Consider the following 26828-nt stretch of genomic DNA (forward strand, 5'->3'; position numbering starts at 1 on the left):
TGGAACTCGGTCCCACAGGGAGTGGCTGAGGTGAATATTATTGATGTAAAGTTTATTTATTAGTCACAAGTAAGGCTTACATTAACACTGCAGTGAAGTTACTGTGAAATTCCCCGAGTCGCCGCACTCCGGCACCTGTTCGGGTTACACTGAGGGGGAATTTCGCACGGCCAATGCACCCTAACCAGCACGTCTTTCGGACAGTGGGAGGAAACTGGAGCGCCCGGAGGAAACCCACGGGGAGAATGTGCAAACTCCACACGGACAGTGACCCGAGCCAGGAATTAAACCTGGATCCCTGGCGCTGTGAGGCAGCAGCACTAACCACTGTGTCACTGGGCCGATGTATTTAAGAGGAGGCTAGATAAATGAACAAGGACTATAAGGACGTGTTATTACGGAGACATGAAGAGAGGTTGAGGGGAGGCTTGTGCACACACTTGTTAACCCAAACAGTCCGCTGGCGATAAAAAATATAAAACTTCCCCACCAGCTGGCACCACTCGCAGTTCAACCTTATCACCACTAGATGGGAGTGTCTGCTGTCATTTCACCATTTCACAGGTTATGGGGGAGTTTTTTTTTGGACCATTAAATAGATAAAGCTTCCTTACAGAAGAGGAATCAGTAAAAAAAACCTTCAATCATTGGGGAAATTCAAGGGTCAGGTGGAAAACAGAGGCAAGAGACACAAGCACACAGTTATCGCGAGAAACGGTCGTGAATTAACACTTGTGTCTGGTCATTTTGGGTAGTCCCGTCTCACTGGAAACTTCAGCAGGATTCTAAACGATCAAATTGTTCTGTCTGAGTTGGTGCCAATTGAAAGACAATAAAAGGTCAGCTTTATCCATCGAATTTACACAACCTGCGATCTGGAATGTTTGATTTCGGTCGGAGGGGAGGCAGGGCCTTGATTCAAACTCTCTCCAGAAAGACAGCGCCTCCAACAGTGCAGCACCCCACCCCCCCTCACAAACACCGCCCCCCCAACCCCCCACCCCCCTCACAAACACCACCCCCCCAAACCCCCCTCACAAACACCGCCCCCCCAACCCCCCCAAACCCCCCACCCCCCTCACAAACACCGCCCCCCCAACCCCCCCAAACCCCCCACCCCCCTCACAAACACCGCCCCCCCAACCCCCCCAAACCCCCCTCACAAACACTGCCCCCCCCAACCCCCCCAAACCCCCCACCCCCCTCACAAACACCGCTCCCCCCCACCCCCCTCACAAACACCACACCCCAACTCACAGCATTGTAATCCTCAATCATTCATGGGATATAAGATCTCGAGGGGCCCAATGGCCTCCTCCTGTTCCTTGTTATTATATTTTTATACGGGTGTCACTGTCTGCCGCCAGCATTTATTACCCATCCCTAATTGCCCCTTCCGAAGATAGCAGCGAGCTTCTGCCTTCTGGATCTACCGGAGGGTCGCAGCGCACCCCCCCCCCCCGCCCCAACTCCAGACCACCAGGCCACAGGCACCCCCCCCCCCACCCAAATCCAGAGTCCCCATCTTTGTCCAGGTTTCCCTCTTCCTTGCCCCCTCTCACACCCTCCCCAAGCGCATCCTGTCCGTCAAACCCCACCCCGATGCTCCCCCAACACAACCCCCACTAAACTGCTGACTGCAACAACAACCTGATTCTCTGTAGCACGTTTGGGAGGCGCATTGGAAAAGACAAGATGGCAGGGCACCGCGTAAGGACATATTGGGGGTGGCTCGGTGGTTAGCACTGCTGCCTCACAGCGCCAGGGACTCAGGTTTGATTCCCTTCTCGGGTCACTGTCTGTGCGGAGTTTGCACACTCTCCCAGTGTCTGCGTGGGTTTCCTCCGGGTGCTCCGGTTTCCTCCCACAGTCCAAAGATGTGCGGGTTAGGTGGATTGGCCATGCTAAATTGCCCCTTAGTATCAGGGGGACCAGCTAGGGTAAATGCATGGAGATAGGGCCTGGGTGGGATTGTGGTCAGTGCAGACTCGATGGGCAGAATGGCCTCCTTCTGCTCTGTAGAGATTGTATTTGATATCAGTAATGTGGGAATCACGTGACCATAAATTTTACGAATCAAGGGTCTGAAAAATGAAATCTGATTCACAAAAGAAGCTAAGAAATATCTGTCACAAATCTAATTTGATGGTGGGACAGGATAAAAAGGCTCTTCCTCTCTCTGACGATCGTCATATCATCGACTGTGGGTCAGTATTGGACTTCATTCCTTGCAGTATTTCCCCAGTTCACCTTCACAGAGAGACAGGGTAGGATTTTCCAGACCCGCAGCGGCAGGTTTTCCAGTGGAGGAGGGGTCTTGCTACTGGCTGCCAGCAGGACTTTCCAGTCCCGCCGATACGTGTGAGATTTTCCATACCCGACACCCACCTCCACGGGGGAAACGCATCGCAGGGCTTGCCACTGACGGGTCTGGAAGATCGTGCCAGTGGGAAGTATTGGAAAATGTTGGTCACCGTGCCTGTGTCAGACAAGAGCTAATCACACCTTCCAGACTAACCCTGAAACAAGAGAGAATCTATTTATTGAATTATTATTTATTATTGTCACAAGTAAGGCTTACATTAACACTGCAATGAAGTTACTGTAAAAATTCCCTAGCCGCCACACTCCTGTTCGGGTACACTGAGGGAGAATTTAGCGCGGTTAATGCACCCCAACCAGCACGTCTATCAGACTGAGGGAGGAAACCGGAGCACCTGGAGGAAACCCACACAGACACGGGGAGAACATGCAAACTCCACACAGACAGTGACCCGAGCCGGGAATCGAACCCGGGTCCCTGGCACTGTGAGGCAGCCGTGCTAACCCACTGTGCCATCTAACCATTACCCTTTGGTATTCAATGGCATCACCATCACTGAATACTCCTCCTTCCAACATGGTGCCAGAGCGAGGCACGTATAACAGACGACACACGCATGCACGACACATGCATGCACAATACACACACACACACGTGTCAGCAGGCATGCATGACACACATATACATGACACATGCACGCACAAGGCACGATAAACACGACACATGCACACAGGCAGGCATGCAGGCATGACACACACACACCTGACACATAACACACGCACACATGACCTACACACAAATGCAGGCATGACACATGCACACACAACACACGACATGTGATGCATGACTCACAACACATGCAAGCACGACACACACATGTACCACACATGCACGCACTAGACATGACACACGCGCTATACGCACACACACACACGTACACACATGACACGCACACATGCAGGCACACACGCACACACACCACACACACATTTACATTCACACACTCATGTGTTGTGCTGGTGGATTAAGTGGAGGTAAATTGAAGGGCTGACTCGGAAACTTGCTGCTCAGTCGACTCCAGTTCAGGAGGTCAGCTTATCGAAATTCACCCAGCTCAATCAGGAGGGGTGAACGGAAATTTCACGCTCGGAAAAAACCTTTCAAGTTTTCCCTGTCCTGAATACTGTGTGGGCGGAAACAGATGGCAATATTCTGCATTGCAAAAAGAGAAAAATCATCCATTTCATTTGTGTTGTCCACTGAAAATAGAATTCAGAGAAAGAAGCTGCCCTTTTATTTGAAGAGATGGTCCATCTCCATATGAATGAACGCCTGCGGTGCACAGGGCAGCTTCAGACATAAACCATTCACCTGGCACAATTACAAAGAATTCATTATGGCTCCTTGTACAATGGGAGACACGCAAATGAATTATTCACCAGAGTGGCCTGAAGTTAAAAGTTGATGGGTGACAATGTGGAGGACTCGTGTGGACATTTCAGGCACAAACGTTTCAGATATTGCCCGCAGACTGTCACGCTGCGACAAAGGGACCAGATGATATTTTCTATTCTTCAATGTCCAAATTAAATCAGAATTATCTTCCCTTTCCACCTGGGGGTGTCATTTCTTTCAGCTATGCCATTCCCAGCGCTATTCTCCTCAAAAGGTCCCACTCACTGTTTGAAGGAGGGACAGACAGCTGATAAACTGAAGAATCTATAATCTGATGACAGAGTTAAGATCAGACGATGCTAAAAAGGTAATTCAAAATGCGTCTCACCCCACAGAGGAAATCCAGCTTCGGAGTATCCAACACAGAATCCACAGGCACCACTGAGAGAGTCAGGGGGTCAGTGCTGAGGGAGTGCCGCACTGTCAGAGGGTCAGTACTGAGGGAGTGCCGCACTGTCAGAGGGTCAGTGCTGAGGGAGTGCCGCACTGTCAGAATGTCAGTACTGAGGGAGTGCCGCAATGTCAGAGGGTCAGTGCTGAGGGAGTGCCGCACTGTCAGAGGGTCAGTGCTGAGGGAGTGCCACACTGTCAGAGGGTCAGTGCTGAGGGAGTGCCGCACTGTCAGAGGGTCAGTGCTGAGGGAGTGCCACACTGTCAGAGGGTCAGTGCTGAGGGAGTGCCACACTGTCAGAGGGTCAGTGCTGAGGGAGTGCCGCTCTGTCAGAGGGTCAGTGCTGAGGGAGTGCCACACTGTCAGAGGGTCAGTGCTGAGGGAGTGCCACACTGTCAGAGGGTCAGTGCTGAGGGAGTGCCACACTGTCAGAGGGTCAGTGCTGAGGGAGTGCCACACTGTCAGAGGGTCAGTGCTGAGGGAGTGCTGCACTGTCAGAGGGTCAGTGCTGAGGGAGTGCCACACTGTCAGAGGGTCAGTGCTGAGGGAGTGCTGCACTGTCAGACGGTCAGTGCTGAGGGAGTGCCGCTCTGTCAGAGGGTCAGTGCTGAGGGAGTGCCGCACTGTCAGAGGGTCAGTGCTGAGGGAGTGCCGCACTGTTAGAGGGTCAGTGCTGAGGGAGTGCTGCACTGTCAGACGGTCAGTGCTGAGGGAGTGCCGCTCTGTCAGAGGATCAGTGCTGAGGGAGTGCCGCACTGTCAGAGGGTCAGTGCTGAGGGAGTGCCGCTCTGTCAGAGGGTCAGTGCTGAGGGAGTGCCGCACTGTCAGAGGGTCAGTGCTGAGGGAGTGCCGCTCTGTCAGAGGGTCAGTGCTGAGGGAGTGCTGCACTGTCAGAGGGTCAGTGCTGAGGGAGTGCCACACTGTCAGAGGGTCAGTGCTGAGGGAGTGCCACACTGTCAGAGGGTCAGTGCTGAGGGAGTGCCGCTCTGTCAGAGGGTCAGTGCTGAGGGAGTGCCACACTGTCAGAGGGTCAGTGCTGAGGGAGTGCCACACTGTCAGAGGGTCAGTGCTGAGGGAGTGCCACACTGTCAGAGGGTCAGTGCTGAGGGAGTGCCACACTGTCAGAGGGTCAGTGCTGAGGGAGTGCTGCACTGTCAGAGGGTCAGTGCTGAGGGAGTGCCGCACTGTCAGAGGGTCAGTGCTGAGGGAGTGCCGCACTGTCAGAGGGTCAGTGCTGAGGGAGTGCCACACTGTCAGAGGGTCAGTGCTGAGGGAGTGCCGCACTGTCAGAGGGTCAGTGCTGAGGGAGTGCCGCTCTGTCAGAGGGTCAGTGCTGAGGGAGTGCTGCACCCTCAGAGGGTCAGTGCTGAGGGAGTACCGCACTGTCAGAGGGTCAGTGCTGAGGGAGTGTCGCACTGTCAGAGGGTCAGTGCTGAGGGAGTGTCGCACTGTCAGAGGGTCAGTGCTGAGGGAGTGCCGCACTGTCAGAGGGTCAGTGCTGAGGGAGTGCTGCACCGTCAGAGGGTCAGTGCTGAGGGAGTGCTGCACCGTCAGAGGGTCAGTGCTGAGGGAGTGCCGCTCTGTCAGAGGGTCAGTGCTGAGGGAGTGTCGCACTGTCAGAGGGTCAGTGCTGAGGGAGTGCCGCACTGTCAGAGGGTCAGTGCTGAGGGAGTGCTGCACCGTCAGAGGGTCAGTGCTGAGGGAGTGCTGCACCGTCAGAGGGTCAGTGCTGAGGGAGTGCCGCTCTGTCAGAGGGTCAGTGCTGAGGGAGTGTCGCACTGTCAGAGGGTCAGTGCTGAGGGAGTGTCGCACTGTCAGAGGGTCAGTGCTGAGGGAGTACCGCACTGTCAGAGGGTCAGTGCTGAGGGAGTGTCGCACTGTCAGAGGGTCAGTGCTGAGGGAGTGCCGCACTGTCAGAGGGTCAGTGCTGAGGGAGTGCTGCACCGTCAGAGGGTCAGTGCTGAGGGAGTGCCGCTCTGTCAGAGGGTCAGTGCTGAGGGAGTGCTGCACCGTCAGAGGGTCAGTGCTGAGGGAGTGTCGCACTGTCAGAGGGTCAGTACTGAGGGAGTGCCGCACTGTCAGAGGGTCAGTGCTGAGGGAGTGCCGCACTGTCAGAGGGTCAGTGCTGAGGGAGAGCCGCAATAGAGCTCTGTGTTGTTGGAGGGTCAGTACTGAGAGTGCTGGACCATTGGAGTTTCAATATTGAGTGAGGAGCAGGTCAAAGTTTGGGAATACTGCGGAGAGTAACTCACCTCCAGACTCCCCAAAGACTTTCCACCGTTTACAAGGCACATGTCAGGAGTGTGATGGAATACTCCCCACTCGCCTGGATGGGTGCAGCTCCAACACCACTCAAGAAGCTCGACACCATCCAGGACAAAGCAGTTCATTATATTGGCACCATATCCCCAAACATTCACTCCCTCCACCACTGACGCTCAGTAGCAGCAGTGTGTACGATCTACAAGATGCACTGCAGCAATTCACCAAGGCTCCTTAGGCAGCACCTTCCAAATCACAACTACTACCACCTAGAAGGACAAGGGCAGCAGATATATCAGACCACCACAATCTGGAGTTTCCCCTCTAAGCCACTCACCATCCTGAATTGGAAATGTATCTCCATTCCTTCACTATCACTGGGTCCAAATCCTGGAATTCTCTCCTTAACAGCCCTCTGGGTGTACCTACACCATATGGGCTGCAGCAGTTCGAGAAGGCAGCTCACCACCGCCTTCTTGAGGGCAATTAGGGATGGGCAATAAATGTTGACTTCAGCAATGTTGCCCAAATCCCAAGACAAACTCGAAACAAGTGTAATGGGTAAGTGACAATATTAAATCATATTACCTCCACTTTCTCAAATCAGAATATCAATGCTTCATAAATGATGGTGTCAGTAAATCATGGCATCAAACCTTTGTTAAATTACTCCAATTGGCTGAACAGTGAGAACCTTCAGGTTTGCTGGAGGAGAGTTTATTTTGAGAAGTGAGTTGGGAATCACAGACAGAGATAGGAAATCAGGAACACAAAGAGACTTGGGACCTATTCTTCAAGATTCTCTTAAGGTTAACGTGCAGGTTCAGTTGGCAGTTAGGAAGGCAAATGCAATGTTAGCATTCATGTCGAGAGGTCTAGAATACACGAGCAGACATGTACTTCTGAGGCTGTACAAGGTTCTGGTCAGACCCCATTTGGAATATTGCGAGCGGTTTTGCGCCCCGTATCTAAGGAAGGATGTGCTGACCTTGGAAAGGGTCCAGAGGAGGTTCACAAGAACAATCCCTGGTTGTTGTATGAGGAACGGTTGAGGACTCTGTGTCTGTACTCGTGGGAGTTTAGAAGGATGTGGGGGAATCTTACTGAAACTTACAGGACTGCAAGGGCTGGATAGAGTGGACATGGAAAGGATGTTTCCACTAGAAGGAAAAACTAGAACCAGAGGGCACAACTCAGGATAAAGGGACGATCCTTTAAAACAGAGTGAGGAGGGATTTCTTCAGCCAGAGAGTGGGGAATCTGTGGAACTCTTTGCCTCAGAGGGCTGTGGAGGCCGGGTCATTGAATGTCTTTTAGACAGAGATGGATAGATTCTTGATTAATAAGGGGATCAGGGGTTATGGGGAAAAGGCAGGAAAATGGGGATGAGAAAAATATCAGCCATGATTGAATGGTGGGGCAGACTCGATGGGCCGAGTGGCCTAATTCTGCTCCTATGTCTTATGGTCTTACATTTGCTGTTGGCATGAATGTGGGTGTGTTGGTTGCATCCGAGGGCTGCCCCTCCATGGAGTAGGAAAGTATTTCTGTGTCTGGAAGGCAGAGGATTTAATCCTCATGGACGCTGTCAGAAGCACCCTGGACATCCAGCCCAGCAATCTGCATCACAGAGTGTGAGTGTGCGAGGGGTCACTCCATCCCCATGTGGTTACTTTTTCAGGCACTCAGCAGACTGGAGCAGAAAGGTAACCCACATCTTAAAGCAGTCCGAAACCCGACCCCAGGTTGAGCAGCTGATACCCTCTCTGCCCTGAGCCTGTGACATAAGCACTCAGTGCCACAATACAGCTCACATTCTGCACTGAAATATTTATCTTTTCCAAACCCTGGTTTCAAACTACACTCTGTATTATTCATGCCCTCGTTTGCTCGTTGCCTGGGCTGAGTTGCAGGATGTAGTTACTCACACTCATCCCGAATTAACACAACAGAACTACAGCGCGTAAAACTGGTAATAAATTTAAATTTAAAAGAATTAATACGCTTGCCGGTGAGGTCGCAAGCGATTTGTTTCCCTGCGTAGTGAAAAGAAACCCAAGGGTTTTTGTGGAGTAGAGTTAGAACCACAGAGTCCCAACAGTGCAGAAGGAGACCATTCAGCCCATCGGGTCCGCACTGACACTCGGACCCAGGCCCACACCAACCTGCCCTCCCAGCCATCCCCGTAACCCCGCACACTTACAATGGCCAATCCACCTAACCTACACATCTCTGGACACTGAGGAGTAGTTTGGCCAATCCATTCAATAAAAATCATAGAATCCTAACAAATACAGGAGGAGGCCATTCAGCCCTTTGAATCTGTACTGCCCACAATCCCACCCAGGCCCTAGGCCCATAACCCCATACATTTACCCTGCTAGTCCCTTGACACTAAGGTCAATTTAGAATGGCCAACCCACCTAATCCGCATATCTTGGGACTTAATGACATTCGAGCATATTCTACCCCTCCATGAGTTCCTACCTGACCTGCATCCTAACTGCATCTTCCCACCTAGTCTCCATATGGAATCGCTGAATAATACAGCACATTAGGAGACCATTCAGCCCATCACATTTGAGTCAGAATCCCTGTTTACCCCTTTTAATATGCTCAGTGAGCTAAAACCTTCCAATCTCAGAGTTGGAGATAACCCAGAATCAGTTGGTTTATCCGAGGAGGGGCCCATCTTACATGTGGATGAAGCTTTTCCTAACTTCTCCCAAACAACCAGCCTCTGATTTTAAGGTTAAATCCCCTTGTCCCAAATTCCTCAGTCCCCCCCCTCCCCCTTGCAGGAACAGTTCCTTTCAAAATAGGGAGTTACAGGTGGACAGAGTGGTGAAGAAGGCATTGGGCATGCTTGGTTTCATTGGTCAGAACATTGAATACAGGAGTTGGAACGTCTTGTTGAAGTTATACAAGACATTGGTAAGGCCACACTTGGAATGCTGCATACAGTTCTGCTCACCCTATTATAGAAAGATATTATTAAACTATAAAGAGTGCAGAAAAGATTTACATAAGAACATAAGAACATAAGAAATAGGAGCAGGAGTAGGCCATCTAGCCCTTCGAGCCTGCCCCACCATTCAATAAGATCATGGCTGATCTGAAGTGGATCAGTTCCACTTTCCCGCTTTCTCCCCATAACCCTTAATCCCCTTGCCTACCAAAAACCTATCTACCTGTGTCTTAAATATATTTAGCGAGGCAGCCTCCACCACTTCAATGGGCAGAGAATTCCAGAGATTCACCACTCTTTGAGTGAAGAAGTTCCTCCTCAACTCTGTTCTACACTGCCCCCCCCCCTCCTTATCTTGAGGCTGTGCCCTCTAGTCCTGCTGTCCTTTCTGAGCATGAAGAATCTCTCTACCTCTACCCTATCCATCCCTCTATAAGATCCCCCCTCATCCTTCTAAACTCCAACGAGTACAGACCTAGTCTATTCAGCATCTCTTCATAGTCCATGGTCATATGACTCATGGTCATCAGTAGATTCTTAGTTCACCATCTGCTGTGGCTAGATTCGAACTCAGGTTCTCAGTTCCATCCATATAGCCTGGCTGGATGATCCCTCAGAAGCATCCTCTCAGCACTGCCCTGAGATTGTCTCTCATTTATTAGGATGCTACCAGGACTTGATGGATTGAGTTATAAGGAGAGGCTGGATAGACTGGGATTTTTTTCTCTGGAGCGTAGGAGGCTGAGGGGTGATCTTATAGAGGTCTACAAAATAATGAGGGGCACAGATCAGCTAGATAGTCAATATCTTTTCCCACACATAGGGGAGTCTAAAACTAGTGGGTATAGGTTTAAGGTGAGAGGGGAGAGATACAAAAGGGTCCAGGGGGATAATTTTTTCACACAGAGGGTGGTGAGTGTCTGGAACGAGCTGCCAGAGGTAGAAATAGAGACGGGTACAATTTTGTCTTTTAAAAAGCTTTTAGACAGTTACATGGGTACGATGGGTACAGAGGGATATGGGCTAAATGTGGGCAATTGGGACTAGCTTAGAAAAAAAGGGCAGCATGGACAAGTTGGGCCAAAGGGCCTGTTTCCATGCTGTAAACCTCTATGACTCTGTCTTCAAAAATATTGAATGAACGTCTTTGGTTGGAACACACCCACTGCCAGTAACTCGCAACAGGTCAACTCCATTGTTTAGTTTACCTCCCATTCTCTGAAAACTCTGGAGTATGAATAACACACCAATACCATCACAATAACACACTAATACCATCACCAGTGCCAGGGGATTGTGATTACAATTAATCTCCAGGTCAGATAGCGTTGAACTGAAAGCTCTCGCTGTTTAAATAGCAAAGGGTTGTTGATGGAAGCGGTGAGGTGAATGCAGACGGCTGCACCAACCTATCTTCTCAAATTAAACATTAATTTTTAAGCCTTCAAAATATTTTCTGGGAGGAACCACCACACACTCGTAAAATAATTACAACCAGCTGCCATGTTTCATAGAATCACTGCAGTGCTATTCCCATAACCCCACATATTTACCCCACTAATTCCTCTAACCTACACATGTGCACCATGGTGGCATATTGGTTAGCACTGCTGCCACACAGCACAAGGGGCCCGGGTTCGATTCCCGGCTCGGGTCACTGTCTGTGTGGAGTTTGCACATTCTCCCCGTGTCTGTGTGGGTTTCCTCCGGGCACTCCAGTTTCCTCCCACTGTCCGAAAGACGTGCTGGTTAAGTGCGTTGGCCGTGCTAAATTCTCCCTCAGTCTACCCAAACAGGTGCTGGAGTGTGGCAGCTAGGTGATTTTCACAGTAACTTCCTTACAGTGTTAATGTAAGCCTACTCGTGACAAATAAATACTTAAACTTCATCTTTGGACAATTTAGCATGGGCAATCCACCTGACCAGCGGGTCTTTGGACTGTGGGAGGAAACCAGAGCACCCGGAGGAAACCCATGCAGACACGGGGAGAATGCGCAGATTCCACACAGACAATGACCAAGGCTGGAATCGAACCCGGGTCCCTGGTGCTGTGAGGCAGCAGTGCTAACCACTGTGGCACCTTCGAGTTGCTGAAACATCAGGCTGCAGATCTCCTGTGGCATTGCTTGTCAACAGATTGGTTCAAATACAAACCTGGCCTCGTGTCTTTAAGACCTGCACTTTAAATAGGCAAAAGAAAATCCATGTCAGGTTAGCCACACATAACCTGCTGAGTCAAAAGTAGAAACTGCTGGAAAATCTCAGCAGGTCTGACAGTATCTGCAGAGAGAGAACAGAGCCAAAGTTTTAAGCCAGGATTCAGACTCGAAATGTTGGCTCTATTCTCTCTCTTCAGATGCTGTCAGACCTGCTGAGATTTTCCAACATTTTCTGTTTCTGTTTCAGATTCCAGCACCCACAGTATTTTGCCTCTATCTCAGTGTAACCATAGAACCCTACAGCGCAGAAAGATGCCCTTCGGCCCATCAAGTCTGTACCGAACACAATCCGCATCCCGGCACTACCTCCATATCCCTACATATTTTACCCACCAATCCCTCTAACCTACACATTCCTGGACACTAAGGGGCAATTTCTCAGCACGGCCAATCAACCTAACCCGCACATCTTTGGAGTGTGGAAGGAAACCGGGACACCTGGAGGAAACCCACGCAGACACGAGGAGAATGTACAAACTCCACACAGACAGTGACCCGAGCCGGGAATCGAACCCAGGACCTCTGGAGCTGTGAAGCAGCAGTGCTAACCACTGCGCTACCGTGCTGCCCAATCTACAAACGTCAGGCAGTTGGAGTGAATATTTAAGATCAGCTTTCCCCTTGTTTGTTACACCTGGATTTTGCCAGTCGTGACTCTTGGTACAAGCCTCTTCCAAGTAAAGAGGCTAAAGGAGACACGCAGGGAGAACGGTTGCACAGAAATGTAGCACTGTGTGTTCCTGTGTCAGAATTTGGGTGATGTTTGTTTACTATCGTTGTGTTGTTATTCATTTGCTGATGGTGGATGAATAATGCAGTGATCAGTAAGAGATGCACAACTCAACATAACAAACCCTCACGCTCCAGTAACACTGCGTGTTTAATGCACATTAACTGCCTCTCTCTATTCTCCAAAAGGAGCAAGGGTAACTCAGCAACAAAACTTAGAGACCTGTCACCAGAAGGGTAACGTATCATTAATTTTTTTTTAAATTTGTTTACGAGATGTGGGTGTCGCTGGCTGGACCAGCATTCATTGCCCACCCCTAAGGCCAGCTGACAGTCACCCACATTACTGTGCCTCTGAAGTCACATGTGGGCCAGACCAGGTAAGGACAGCAGATTTCCTTCCCTAAAGGGACAGAATGGGTTTTTCTGACACTCGACAATGGTAGACTTTTAATTCCAGATTTTTTACTGAATTCAAATTTCACCATCTGCCGTGGTGGGATTCGAACCCAGGCCCCCAGGTTTCTGGATTACTAGTCGAGCGATGATACCACTATGCCACCATCTCCTCATCATAGAATCGTAACACTTGGCGGAAACCCACACAGACACGGGGGGGACGTGCAGATTCCACACAGACAGTGACCCAAGCCAGGAATCGAACCCAGGTCCCTGGCGCTGTGAGGCACCAGTTCAGTATTTATACCAGAGCCACTGAGTCTGTCCCAATATCCGCCCCGACGGGTGTGTCCTCTTCAATCCCGGACTGACATTTGCCCTGAGCCCGCAGTCCATCTCCTCCCGAGATAGCTGCTGAGTCTAAGTCTGATCCTTGGACTCACCACTGTGACGGATCCGATCTTCCAGCTGCTGGCTCTGTTGGCAGGGAATCTTCCTGCTGAATATTTGGGCGGAGCGCAGGAACATCGCTTCGACAGCTGAGCCTTTCAGCAAGGCAATCTGGTCTTCGTGGTCCAACGTCTGGAACCCTACAGACAGAGCAGAGGCAGCGTCACCCTCAGAATCCTGGGTCCCGCCCCACACTCACATTGTCCAGGGTCAGCCGGGGGGTTAGGGTCCCTCCCTCCCCATCCCCACTCACTCCACATTGTCCAGGGTCAGCCAGGGAGGGGGGAGCAGAGGGGAGGGTCCTGGGCCCCCCACCCACCTTCCCCCTCACTCGCTCCACCTTGTCTGGTGTCAGCCATGGGTTAGGGTCCCAGCCCCCATCCCCCCAACCCCCTCACTCATTCCACAGTGCCAGTGTCAACCAGGAGGAGGGGGCGGTGGGGGGGGAGAGGGGGGAGAGTCCCAGGTCCCCCACCTGCCCTTCCCCCTCACACACTCCGCATTGCCCAGTGTCAGTCGGTTGGGGGTGGGGGGGAAGGGGGAGGGGGGGGGGGGGAGAGGATGTCCCGGGCTACCCCTCCCCCTCACTCCGCATTGCCCAGTGTCGGTCAGTTGGGGGAGGGGGGGGGGGTGGGGGCGGTATTTGATGTAGGGAATGAGCAGTCCCAAGGGAGGGGGGTGCAAATTCGATTGATTTCTGTCTGAAACATTAGATTGCAGTGTAGGAGTGACCCGAGACAGAGACACGGAGGTTGCTACACGTTTGGGAAGAATAGATTATTCCAATGTTTCCGCAACTCTCGGCCCAAAGCTCAAATTAGCTCTTTAATGGATTGAGATTGATTATTTGGGTTAATTAACAATTCCACTGACATTGCATCATAAGATATAGGGGCAGAATTAGCCCATTCAGCCCATCGAATCTATGGCTGATATGATTCTTATCCCCATTCTCCCACCTTCTCCCCGTAATCCTTGATCCCGTTAATGATCTATCTCTGTCTTGAAGACACTCGATGTGCAATTTCATTACCGTGTGAATATAAGACCACTTGTCAACTAATAAATAAACTTTAAAAGCTTGGGTGCCCCCATTAACCAAGCAAGACACTCAAAATTGAAAACAGCTCACTGCCACCTCTCAGGGGCATCGAGGATTCGGGCTAACTTTGCCATCACACCTCGCTTCCCAAGAATTGACAAGTCAATTCCCTTACCCGGCAACTTTTTGGTGAACTCAACAAGCACTTGAACGTGGCTGGTGGCTGTCTCAGTGAGGAGTAGGAAATTTTCCTCAGCATTGCTTCGTTGCTGCAGCTGTAGAGAAAGAGAAAGAACAGTTAAACTCCGACTGTAGAGAGAAAGAACAGTCAAACTCCGACTGTAGAGAGAAAGAACAGTCAAACTCCGACTGCAAAGAGAAAGAACAGTCAAATTCTGACTGTAGAGAAAGAACAGTCAAACTCCGACTGTAGAGAGAAAGAACAGTCAAACTCCGACTGTAAAGAGAAAGAACAGCCAAACTCTGACTGTAAAGAGAAAGAACAGCCAAACTCCGGCTGTAAGGAGAAATAACAGTTAAACTCCAACTGTAGAGAGAAAGAACAGACAAATTCTGACTGTACAGTCCAACACTATTTATAGGTTATAGGGAATAGTGAAATCACACCAGTACTGTCATTTAGATTTGTTAAAAATTGGGCTTTGCAAATTATTTGTGGTCTTTTTGTACATAGAAACTAGAAGCAGGAATAGGCCGTTCAACCCTTCCAGCCTGCTCCACCATTCATTATGATCATGGCTGATCATCAAATTCAATATTCTGATCCCCTCTTCCCCCTCCCTTGATCCCTTTAGCCTCAAGAGCTATATCTAATTCCTTCTTGAGATCACACAACATTTTGGCCTCAGCTACTTTCTGTGGGAGTGAATTCCACACATTCACCACCCTCTGGGTGAAGAAATTTGTCCTCACCTCAGTTCTAAAAGGTTTACCCCTTATTTTCAATCGATGATCTCTAGTTCTGGACTCCCCCACTATCAGGAATATTCTTTCTGAATCTATTTTGTCTAACTGTGTTAGAATTTTACAAGTCTCTGTGAGATCCCTTCTCACTCTTCTGAATCCAACTAAATACATCTCCTGCTTTGTGGTTTCATGGTGTATCGTGGTAAACTAGTAAACAATTTGTTTCTTAGAGTTACGTTTTCTCTTGGGTCTTTATACAGTGTTGATCCCGATGCAACAAAGGGACCTTGTTTTTCTTTAACCTTCATGCGTGCTTGAGTCTGAAGTCGAAATATGCTGAGGATGTCAGAAGTTGCAGCGTGACATAGATAGGATGCAAGACTGGGCGGAGAAGTGGCAGATGGACTTCAATGCAGATAAATGTGTAGTGGTCCATTTTGGTAGGTCCAATGGGATGATGGTGTACAATATCAAGGGTAGGACTCTTAGCAGTGTTGAGGAGCAGAAGGACGTCGGGGTCTGGGTCCATAGGACTCTTAAATCGGTCCCGCAAGTGGAGAATGTGGTCAAGAAGGCGTATGGTGTACTGGCCCTCATTAATCGAGGGATTGAGTTTAGGAGTCGGGAGGTAATGCTGCAACTTTATAAGACCCTTGTCAGACCCCACTTGGAGTACTGTGTGCAGTTCTGTTCACCTCACTACAGGAAGGATGTGGAAGCTATTGAGAGGGTGCAGAGGAGATTTACAAGGATGTTGCCTGGATTGGGAGGCATGCCTTATGAAGATAGGTTGAGGGAGCTGGGACTCTTCTCCCTGGAGAGACAAAGATTGAGAGGCGACCTGATAGAGGTTTATAAAATGTTGAGAGGAATAGATAGGGTGGATTCTCGGAGGCTATTTCCCAGGGCTGAAATGGTCGCTACGAGAGGACACAGGTTTAAGGTGCTGGGGAGCAGATACAGAGATGTCAGGGGTAAATTTTTCACTCAGAGGGTGGTGAGTGAGTGGAATCGGCTGCCATCAGTGGTGGTGGAGGCGAACTCGCTGGGGTCTTTTAAGAGATTTCTGGATGAGTACATGGGGTTTAATGGGATTGAGGGTTATAGATAGGCCTGGTAGGAATGGATATGATTGGCGCAACTTGTGGGCAGAAGGGCCTGTTTGTGCTGTAGTGTTCTATGTTCTATATGTACGGTGCCATATAGATGCAAGTTTGTCACCTACCCTGAAGTACTGAGCTTGGGGGGATCAGATGAAGGAAATATCGGAAACCAAAGCCTTGTCAGCTGGTGTCACCACTGGACATTCAGAGAGTTCTCCAGATGTCAGTGCCAACATTCTCACCTCCAAAACCACCAAGTAAAAATTATTGGGTCAGTCTACAAGATGATAAAAGGTATGGATAAAGTAGATGGGGAGCGGATGCTTCCCTTTGTGGGGTATTCCAGGACAAGAGGTCACAGACCTAGGATAAGGGGTAGCAAATTTAAAACAGAGTTGAGGAGAAACTATTTCTCCCAAAGGGTTGTGAATCTGTGCTGTGGACGCTGGGACAGTGAGTAAATTTAAGGAGGGGTTAGATAGATTTTTAATTGTTAATGGGTCGAAGTGTTATGGGGATGAGGAGCATATCAGCCATGACCGAATGGTGAAGCAGACTCGATGGGCCGAGTGGTCTAATTCTGCTCCTATATCTTATGAACTCACGAACAGTTGTTCATTTGCTCTGTGTGAACTTTGCTATGCAGAAATTGCTCCCGTATCAGTGTTGTTGATGCAGCAGAAGTCAAGGTGACCCCTGGGATGTCCTGTGGAGGTGAAAGGCACTAAATGAATGCAGAATCTTCTTTTCCATACTTACTAACTTCTTGGTCACTTCTTGAGGGATTCGATATTTGGTGAAAGCGTCGAGAATGTGCTCCAGGATATCGCGTTGCTCCTGCGTGAATTCTATTTTATGCTAAATGAGACAGAAAGAGGGGCACATGATCAACACCTCAGCCCCAAGGTTAAGCAATGATTGAATTTGGTTTGACTGGACAATCATTACTGCCGTGCAAACCCAACGCTATGAGTCATCTGAGGCTGCGCTGGTGAGTGGAGGGTGCTTGGGAGGAGAAGGTTGAGTTTGGACCTGATTCTCCAATCTCTCCATTGGGGTTTTCTTCACCTCACACCTGGCTCTGTTTCTAGACATGATGACAGAGCGTGATCATTGTGATTGGTCAACTCCATTATCATGGAATCATGTGGCCACCAGTATGGTGGACGGTACACGAGGTGTACATTGGGCCTTTTTATAGATCATAGAACATCTTAGAAACCCTACAGTGCAAAAGGAGACCATTCAGAGCATTGAGCCTGCGCCAACAATACCCGTCCTATCCCCATAACGCCACACATTTAATCCCCCCCGAAACTAGGGTCAATTTAGCATGGCCAATCAACCTGACCTGCACATCTTTGAACAGTGGGAGGAAACTGGAGGACCCGGAGGAAATCCACTCGGACACGAGGAGAATGTGCAAACTCCACACAGACGTCACCCGAGCCTGGAATCGAACCTGGGTCCCTGGTGCTGTGAGACAGCAGTGCTAACCACTGTGCCACCATGCCCAATATCTAGCTATTTCTAATGTTCCTCAATCATCTGTATTAAAGGGGCAATGCATGATAAGAACATAAGAACATAAGAAATAGGAGCAGGAGTAGGCCATCTAGCCCTTCGAGCCTGCCCCGCCATTCAATAAGATCACGGCTGATCTGAAGTGGATCAGTTCCACTTACCCGCCTTCTCCCCATAACCCTTAATTCCCTTATCGATCAGAAATCTATCTACCCGCGACTTAAACATATTTAACAAGATAGCCTCCACCACTTCAACGGGCAGAGAATCCCAAAGATTCACTACCCTTTAAGAGAAGAAGTTCCTCCTCACCTCTGTTCTAAGGAAGTTCCTCCTCAACTCCGTTCTAATCTCATGATAAAATAATGAGTTACTTATAGCAGTTGTCATTGAAAATGTAACACAAAGGATGATAGAAATGTCAAACTCTCTTCTGCAAAAAGCAGTAGGTGCCGGCTCAGTTAATAATTTGAAATAACAGACTGATCGTTAGACAGGGATGCTCAGTGATGATGGGCGGATGAAGTTAGACTACAGATAGGCCATAATCTCCACGAATGACAGAACATGCTAAAGGGGCAGAATGGTCTCCTCTTTTCCAACATTAATGAAGAAAAAGGATCCTTTTGGAAAGCCCTCCCAAGAGAACAAACCCCGAATCCCAGACCACGTGATTCACACAGAGGCTACATCTTCACTCACCAGCCAGCAAGTCATGGGTAAGTCCACCTCTCTCAGTTTTGGTAGCCAGGGCCACATTTTACCTGCTTCAGGTAATTAGTTATCTGAAGCAGTGGTTTCCGCCCCTCCCGTGAGGGATGCCCCATCTCCAAAAGCTGCTGGCCAACCTGAGGACCGGCGGATTTTCAGACCCAACAGCACCATGGGAGAAATGGCCACTGCAGGCAGGATCTTGAGGCCCTCAGGCCCTATCCCTGTAACCCCATGTATTTACTTTTCTAATCCCCTGTCACTAAGCAGCAATTTAGCATGGCCAATTCAACTTATTTGCATATCTTTGGAGTGTGGGAGGAAACCGGAGCACCTGGAAGAAACCCACGCAGTCACAGGGAGAATGTGCAAACTCCACACAGTCAGTGACCCGAGGCTGGAATTGAACCGGGTCCCTGGTGCTGTGAGGCAGCAGTGCTAACCATTGTGCCAATGTGCTGCCTGAGTCATCCTAACTCAAAACATTGGCTCTATTCTCTCCCCACGGGGGTCGTCAGACCTGCTGAGATTCTCCAGCATTTTCTGTTTTTGTTGCAAATCTTTGGAATTCTCTACCCCAGAGAGCAGCGAGTGCCTGATCTTGAAGTATATCGAAGACTAGGATGGATGGATTTTTGTTCTTCTCATGGAATCCAGAGATGAGATGAGGAGAGTGGGCTGGGGACTGGAGTCGAGATTAATCAGCCGTGCCGATATGGAAAACCGGAACAGTCTCAATGGGCCAAATGGTCAACTGTTCTATTTCCTAAGACCTTTCAAGCAGCCCCTCACCCTTCCCTGCCACAACCTCACTTCTTGCCTGGGGTGTGGTGACCCTTGGGTTGAATCACCACCAGTCAGCTCTCCCACCTCCCCACGCCCACCGCCTTCAAAGCGATGAGCAGCCTCTGGTCATCTGGGACTAAGGGTCCAGAGCTTCAAGCTTTTAGCTGACCAGATCACCAACAATCTGTCCAGACTTTTGAATGGACTTACCTCGTATTAAATTGATGTTTCTCTACACCCTAGCTATGACTTTAACACTACATTCTGCACTCTCTCCTTTCCTTCTCTATGAATGGTATGCTTTGTCTGTATTGCGCGCAAGAAACAATACTTTTCACTGTATGTTATTACGTGTGACAATAATAAATCAAAACAAATCTTTCTTGATAGAGGAATCATTTTGTTCTTAACACAAACGTGGAGAAACATAATTTGAACAGCGTATTAAAATAGTAATAGCTTGTGTATTTTTACTTTGTTGTATCTTGTTGTGGAAGTCACTTGTTTGGAATCCATTCCATCAGCAATCTCTCTGCTTGCTTGCTCCGCAGACAGCGCTGGGTTCTTCCTCAACCGTTTTGACTTGCATTGTATTTCTGTTAATAAACCTGTAAGTATAGAATGGTGTCTCTCGATTACATAGTTTCACTGCAGAGTTTTACAGGAATGATTCGATGTTCTCTGTGCTCCAACCCCCAGCTCATCAGCTCGGCTTCAGTGAAATCCTTCCAGGGTTTCGCTCATCCTTATCCCTGTCATCTCCTCCAATCCTACAACTCTCCGATATCTCTGCACTCATCTCATTCTGGCCTCTTGACCGTCCCAGATTTTAATCACTCCACCATTGGTGACCATGCCTTCAGCTGCCTGGACCCCAAGCTCTGGGATTCCCTCCCTCACCCTCCCCATCTCTCTCCCCTCTTTTAAGATGTTCCTTAAAACCCACCTCTTTGATGAAGCTTTTGGTCATATCCTAATGTGTGGCTCAGTGTTAAATTTTGTTAGATGATGCTGCTGTGATGAGGTTTGAGATATTTTACTAAAAGGTTAAAGGTCGAGTCGCCACATGACCAGAGGCTGCTTATCCCTTGGAGGGAGGGTGAGAACCTACTGGTGGTGATTTAACCCGAGGGTCACCGCACCCCAAGCAAGAGGCAAGATTGTCTACACTTCCCGCCGCCTCAACAAAGCAGGCAACATAAACAAGAACCCCCATGCACCCCAGACATTCTCTCTTCCACCTTCTTCCATCGGGAAAATGGTACAAAAGTCTGAGATCACGTACCAACCGCCTCAAGAACAGCTTCTTCCCTGCTGCTGTCAGACTTTCATAGAAACATAGAACATTACAGTACAGTACAGGACCTTCGGCCCTCAATGTTGTTCCAAGCTATGTCCAAAGCCAAGATCGAGTTATCCCACTCCCTATAATTCTGGAGTGCTCCATGTGCCTATCCAATAACCGCTTGAAAGCTCCTAAAGTGTTCGACTCCACTATCACAGCAGGCAGTGTATTCCACACCCCAACCACTCTCTGAGTGAAGAATCTACCTCGGACATCCCTCCTACATCTCCCACCATGAACCTTATTGTTATGCCCCCTAGTAGCAGCTACATTCACTCAAGGAAATAGTCTCTGCATGTCCACCCTACCTATCCCCTTCATCATCTCATAAACCTCTATTAAGTCACCTCTTATCCTCCTCCACTCTAAAGAGAAAAGCCCCAGCTCCCTCAACCTTTCCTCATAAGATCTACCCTCCAAACCATCCTGGTCCTTTCGAATGGACTTACCTTGCATTAAGTTGATCTTTCTCTACACCTGAGCTATGACTGTGACATTACATTCTGCACTCCCTCCTTTCCTTCTCTATGTATGCTTTGCCTATATAGCGCACAAGAAACAATACTTTTCACTGTGTATTAATACATGTGACAATAATAAATCAAATCAAATTAAGGTTGAGAAGGTGGAACCTTCATGAATAACCCCAGCCACGATGAGAAATAAATCAATGTCAAGACGCTACGCAAACACCAGGTTTTATTCCAAATGCACTGTCCACCTACCTCTGGATCGGGAAGCTGTCAATTAGGAGAACATTTTCTCACCTCGTACTACTGAGGGTGAGCCATGGGAACCTCACTGACACCCAGGAGAGGGCACACCACTGGTGCAATTTACACTGATAGCGAAAACCGCCCTCTACATTTCTTCAATAAGAATGTTAACAATAAACAAATTCATTAGTTTAACCTTGTTAATTGGTTGAGATGGTGCGATTACAAAGAAACATAGAAAGTAGGAGCAGGAGGAGGCCATTTGGCCCTTTGAGCCTGCTCCACCATTCATCACGATCATGGCTGATCGCCCAATTCAATAGTTGGACAATCAATCACTCAATCCTGCTTTTTCCTCACAACCTTTGATCCCATTTGTCCCGAGTGCTATATCCAGCTGCCTCTTGAATACGTGACAACATTGCATTTATACAGTGCCTTCAATGTTGTAAGATGTCCCTGGCGCTTCACGGGAATCTTCTGATTGAAACTGAGCCTAAAAACGATGAGCGACCAAAAGCTAGGTCAAGAAATAGGTTTGAAAAGGGGTTTCGAAGGAGGAGAGGGAGAGGTTTAGGGAGAGAATTCCAGCGCTTAGGGCAGCTGAGGGCACGGATACCAGCAGTGGAGTGTTTAAAATCGGGGATGGTCAGGATTCAGAATTGGAAATATCTCACATGATTGAGGGGCTGGGGACCATAAGACAATAAAAAATAGGAACAGGAGGAAGCTGATTGGCTCTTCAAACCTACTCTGCCATGCAATAGGATCCTGGCTGATCCCATATTCCTCACATCTGCTTTCCTGCGTTTTTCCTGCAACCCTTGATTCCCTTACTGACCAAAAATCCATCTATCTCAGTCTTAAATATACACAAGGACTCTATGCCTCCACAGCTCACGGTGACAAGGAGTTCCAAAGGCTCTTAACACTCTGAGAGAGGAAACTCCTTCTCATCTCAGTCTTAAATTGGCATCCCTCTATTCTGAGTCTATACTGTCTGGTCCTAGACTCTCCCATGAGAGGAAATATCCTCTCAGTATTTACCCTGTCAAATCCCTTAAGAATCCTTGATGTTTCAATGAGATCACCTTTCATTCTTCTGAATTCCAATGAGTAGTGGAGTAGTGGGGATGCCGGCGTTGGACTGGGGTGGGCACAGGAGGAAGTCTCACAACACCAGGTTAAAGTCCAACAGGTTTATTTGGAATCACGAGCTTTCAGAGCACCGCTCCTTCATGAAGGACCGGCGCTCCGAAAGCTCGTGATCCCAAAGAGTAGAGTCCCAGCCTGTTTACCTGACAAGACAATCCCTCCATATCGGGGGATCGTCCGAGTGAACCTTCTCTGAACTGCTTCCAGTGAAATGGTGGAGGTTCCAGGGCTAGGGAGGGATGAAGGGAGAAGGACACGGGGAGAATTTGCATTTTAAATTTGAGATGTTGCTTAACCAAGGAGCCGTGAAATGGGTGACTGGAGGGAGTTGGCAAACGGGCAGCAGAGCCTCGGCGTAGGGGTTGGCTGGTCAGGGATACTCGAGTATTTATAAATAACTGTAATGTTCAATTCATGAGCAACTTGAGCAGCCCGTCTTGGAGTTCAATGTTTCCATTACTCAGTGCTTGGAATAGCACCATCTAACTCAGCGCACCATTGTGATCTGACACAGCTTTCAATGTAACCTAGCTTGCATCCAGCCACCGCTGACCTTTAAACCTTGCTGGAAATGAAGCCTCGACTCCACCAAGCTTTTAACAAAATGTCATTTCAAAATGACAGGAGGACGGCCACTGTCAGAGCTCTCAGCTCACAGCTGTATTTTACTCCTCTTACAGTCCAAGATAAAAGCAATATTTGCAAATGTCGGTGAAGAGGTGGAAGCAGTGATCGAATCAATCTCCATCCACCCTATTCATAGTCATTTGGGGGCAACCTTTAGATGGAAAAGCAGGAATTAAATGGGGGAGGGGGAACTTAAAGACTGAAGATTGGGGTCAGTCATCTCCCTGCCCCGATGACTCTAACGATCAGTCAGGGAGAAAAAGAGAGGCAGAATAATTTCTGCTCCTAACAGCTTCCAGAATCTTCTCCCTCTTATACTCTCTCCACTCAGGAGATTACGCCCTTTTCTGTAGCTGAAAAGGGAGTCGAGAGATATTGGGATGGAGTTTGGTCCTCACAAGCCTCAAAAATGAACAATTTTGAATTCGCTGCAATGGGGAGGTAGTGGAAGTGGATACGATAGCGAGTTTTAAGGGGCATCTGGACAAATACATGAATAGGATGGGAATAGAGGGATATGGTCTTCGGAAGGGTAGGGGGTTTTAGTTCAGTTGGGCAGCATGGTCGGTGCAGGCTTGGAGGGCTGAAGGGCCTGTTCCTGTGCTATGATTTTCTTTGTTGTTTGAGAGTGTTGTCCCAGGATGGCAGGAAACATCCCAGCCTATTTTGGCTTTTCCCATTCTAAGGCAAAGAACAAAGAACAGTGCAGCGGAAGGATATATTGGCCTTGGAGGGGGTACAGAGAAGGTTCACCAGGCTGATACCAGAGATGAGGGGGTTAGCTTATGAGGAGAGATTGAATAGATTGGGCCTGTACTCGTTGGAGTTTAGAAGGCTGAGGGGGGATCTTATAGAGACATATAAGATAATGAAGGGGATGGATAGGGTAGAGGTAGAAAGATTCTTCCCGCTTAGAAACGAAACCAGAACTAGAGGGCACAGCCTCAAAATAAGGGGGGGGGGCGGGGGGTGCAGTTTAGAACAGAGTTGAGGAGGAACTTTTTCTCTCGGAGGGTGGTGAATCTCTGGAATTCTCTGCCCATTGAAGTGGTGGGGGCTACCACATTGAATATATTTAAGTCACGGGTAGATAGATTTCTGATCGAAAAGGGAATTAAGGGTTATGGGGAGAAAGCGGGAAAGTGGAACTGATCCACTTCAGATCAACCATGATCTTATTGAATGGGGGGGCAGGCTCGAAGGGCCAGATGGCCTACTCCTGCTCCTATTTCTTATGTTCTTATGAAACTTCCATTCCCTGTAACATTTTTCCAAGGGCAGTATGTTGGAGACCTGATGATGGGTCAGATTGGGGACGGTCACATCCTGCGGTATGTGGGAAACAGCCACTCTGGTGATGTTCTCTAAATTGGCCAATTAGTGGCTCATAAGGGAGGGTCGCTGTTCAATTAAGGATGATGGACAGATTCTCAAAACAGGAGGCCAGTAGGAGGCATACCTGCACCTTAGGACCAACTGGAACATTTCAATCAGCCCCTGACAATAGGCTTTAACAGCCTTTACCATTGCCCGGTTGGTTATCTGCCACTTGCAGTCATGGCCCACAGTGGCAGTGGCATCAGCATGCCAGCTGGTATTGCAGGTTTTCTTGACTACCCGATTTCATAATATCCCCTTTTAAATGTCTGCCCAATATTTCAATGGCAGTTACAGTCGTTACTCTGTTGGCCTGTGAGCAGATTTACTCGCTGTGTCTGCCACCTTGGAAACTTGCAGGCTCAGGATTACAATTGTGATCATTTTTATAACACATCACAATCCCTGCATACCCTCAAATTCAATCTTTTACTCTTGTTGAATGGTGTTAGCACTGTACCCTAACTCCTTTAAAATTCCTAATTACGCTCTGTTTAAGTTGATCTTTCTCTACACCCTAGCTATGACTGTAACACTACATTCTGTACCGTCTTGTTTCCTTCTCTATGAACGGTATGCTTTGTCTGTATCGCACGTAAGAAACAATACTTTTCACTGTATGTTAATACATGTGACAATAATAAATCAAATCAATTGGGTAGCTCAAGCTGCGACAGGGAATCACGATGTGTGACGGGAAGTGTGATAACTTGTGTTGATGCTGAGGTTTAACATTGACACTTGTCACACTTGGTGATAATAGAAAATCTCTCCCTTATGAGTCTGTACTGATTGCCTTCCAGTGTGTGGACAGCCAATAAAGACAACCATTCTGAGAGTGCTGGTCACAGCCACCCTATCAAGGTGGCACGGGTGGCACAGTGGTTAGCACTGCTGCCTCACAGCACCAGGGACCCGCGTTCGATTCCCGGTTTGGGTCACGGTCTGTGCGGAGTCTGCACGTTCTCCCCGTGCCTGCGTGGGCTTCCTCCGAGTGCTCCGGTTTCCTCCCGCAATCTGTGAAAGACGTGTTGGTTAGGTAGATTGGCCCTGCTAAATTCTCCCTCAGAGTATCCGAACAGATGCTGGAGTGTGGTGGCTAGGGGGAATTATACAGTAACTTCATTGCAGTGTTAACGTACACCTACCTGTGGCTAATAAATAAACTTTAACCTTATCAGATTGCTGGTCACAACCCATTCATTCATGCTCAAGAAAATTAATACCTGTCGTTTGTTTTACTTTACCTTAATTATTTAATAGACAAGACAGGACATTGTGAGGCTGATACAAAGATGCTGCGGAGGAATATAATCACATTGTGCGAGAGCCCAGCAGATGGAATACATTGTGGAGAAATAGGAAGTTATTCACTTTGGTTGCAAAAGTAAAAAAGCAAATTAAATGTTGAAACCAGGAAATGTTTGCATTCAGGGTTTGGGTGTCATTGTATATAATTCATACCAGGTTAACATGCAGGTACAGCAAGAAATCAGGAAGGCAAGTGGCACGCTGGCTTTTGTTACAAAAGGATTGAGTGTAAAACAAAAAGCCTTACATAATTGTACAAGCCATATATAATTATACATATAGTTCTGGTTCCCTTCAGCTGAGGAAGGACATGCCGGGAGGACACCAAGGTTCACTGGACTCATCACTAGGATGAGGGAGATTTCCTATGAGGAGAGGAGCAATGGTCTAGTGGTGTTATCACTAGGCTATTAATCCAAAAACTCAGCTAATATTCTGGGAACCCGGGTTCGAATCCCGCCACGGCAGATGGTGGAATTTGAATTTAATAAAAAATATCTGGAATTGAGAATCTACTGATGACCGTGAAACCATTGTCAATTGTCAGAAAAACGTTCACAAATTCCCTTTAGGGAAGGAAATCTGCCATCCTTACCTGGTCTGGCCTGCATGTGACTCCAGAGCCACAGCAACGTGGCTGATTCTCAACTGCCCTCCAAGGGCAACTAAGAATGGGCAATAAATGCTGGCCAGCCAGCGACACCCATGTCCCACCAATGAATTAAAAAAATGTTTTGAGTAAACCAACCCATGTTCCCTGAGGCTGAAATTTTCTGACTTTTTCTGTTGGGGGGATCTCCCGGTCCTGCCGATGGCACCCTCTCTGCGGCGGGTTCCCCAGGCGGCAGAGATTGTGAACAACCGAAAAACACATCACCGGGACCAGAAGATACTGCTGCCAGCCACTTCCACCACCACAAAACACGTAGCAGCATAAAAGCCCACGCTATAGCTTAGAAGAATAAAAAGTGATTTCATTCAAGCATATACAATTCTTAAGGGACCTGA

General features: G+C 48.5%; 1 protein-coding gene across 2 annotated transcripts in view; it reads right to left on the reverse strand.

Moving 5' to 3' along the window:
* Positions 1–26828, reverse strand: part of nr1h4 (nuclear receptor subfamily 1, group H, member 4) — a 68829-nt gene that overhangs the window by 10786 nt on the left and 31215 nt on the right. For both annotated transcript variants that reach the window (XM_080191779.1, XM_080191780.1), the window contains exons 4-7: positions 19764–19897; positions 17028–17126; positions 14414–14513; positions 13190–13336 (exon numbers count right to left, since the gene is read on the reverse strand). In XM_080191779.1, coding sequence (XP_080047905.1) covers positions 13190–13336; positions 14414–14513; positions 17028–17126; positions 19764–19897 — 480 coding nt within the window. The remainder of the gene's footprint in view (positions 1–13189; positions 13337–14413; positions 14514–17027; positions 17127–19763; positions 19898–26828) is intronic.

Source organism: Carcharhinus amblyrhynchos, chromosome 6 (assembly GCF_965287045.1).
Source record: "Carcharhinus amblyrhynchos chromosome 6, sCarAmb.v2.hapA, whole genome shotgun sequence".
Classification (NCBI taxonomy): domain Eukaryota; kingdom Metazoa; phylum Chordata; class Chondrichthyes; order Carcharhiniformes; family Carcharhinidae; genus Carcharhinus; species Carcharhinus amblyrhynchos.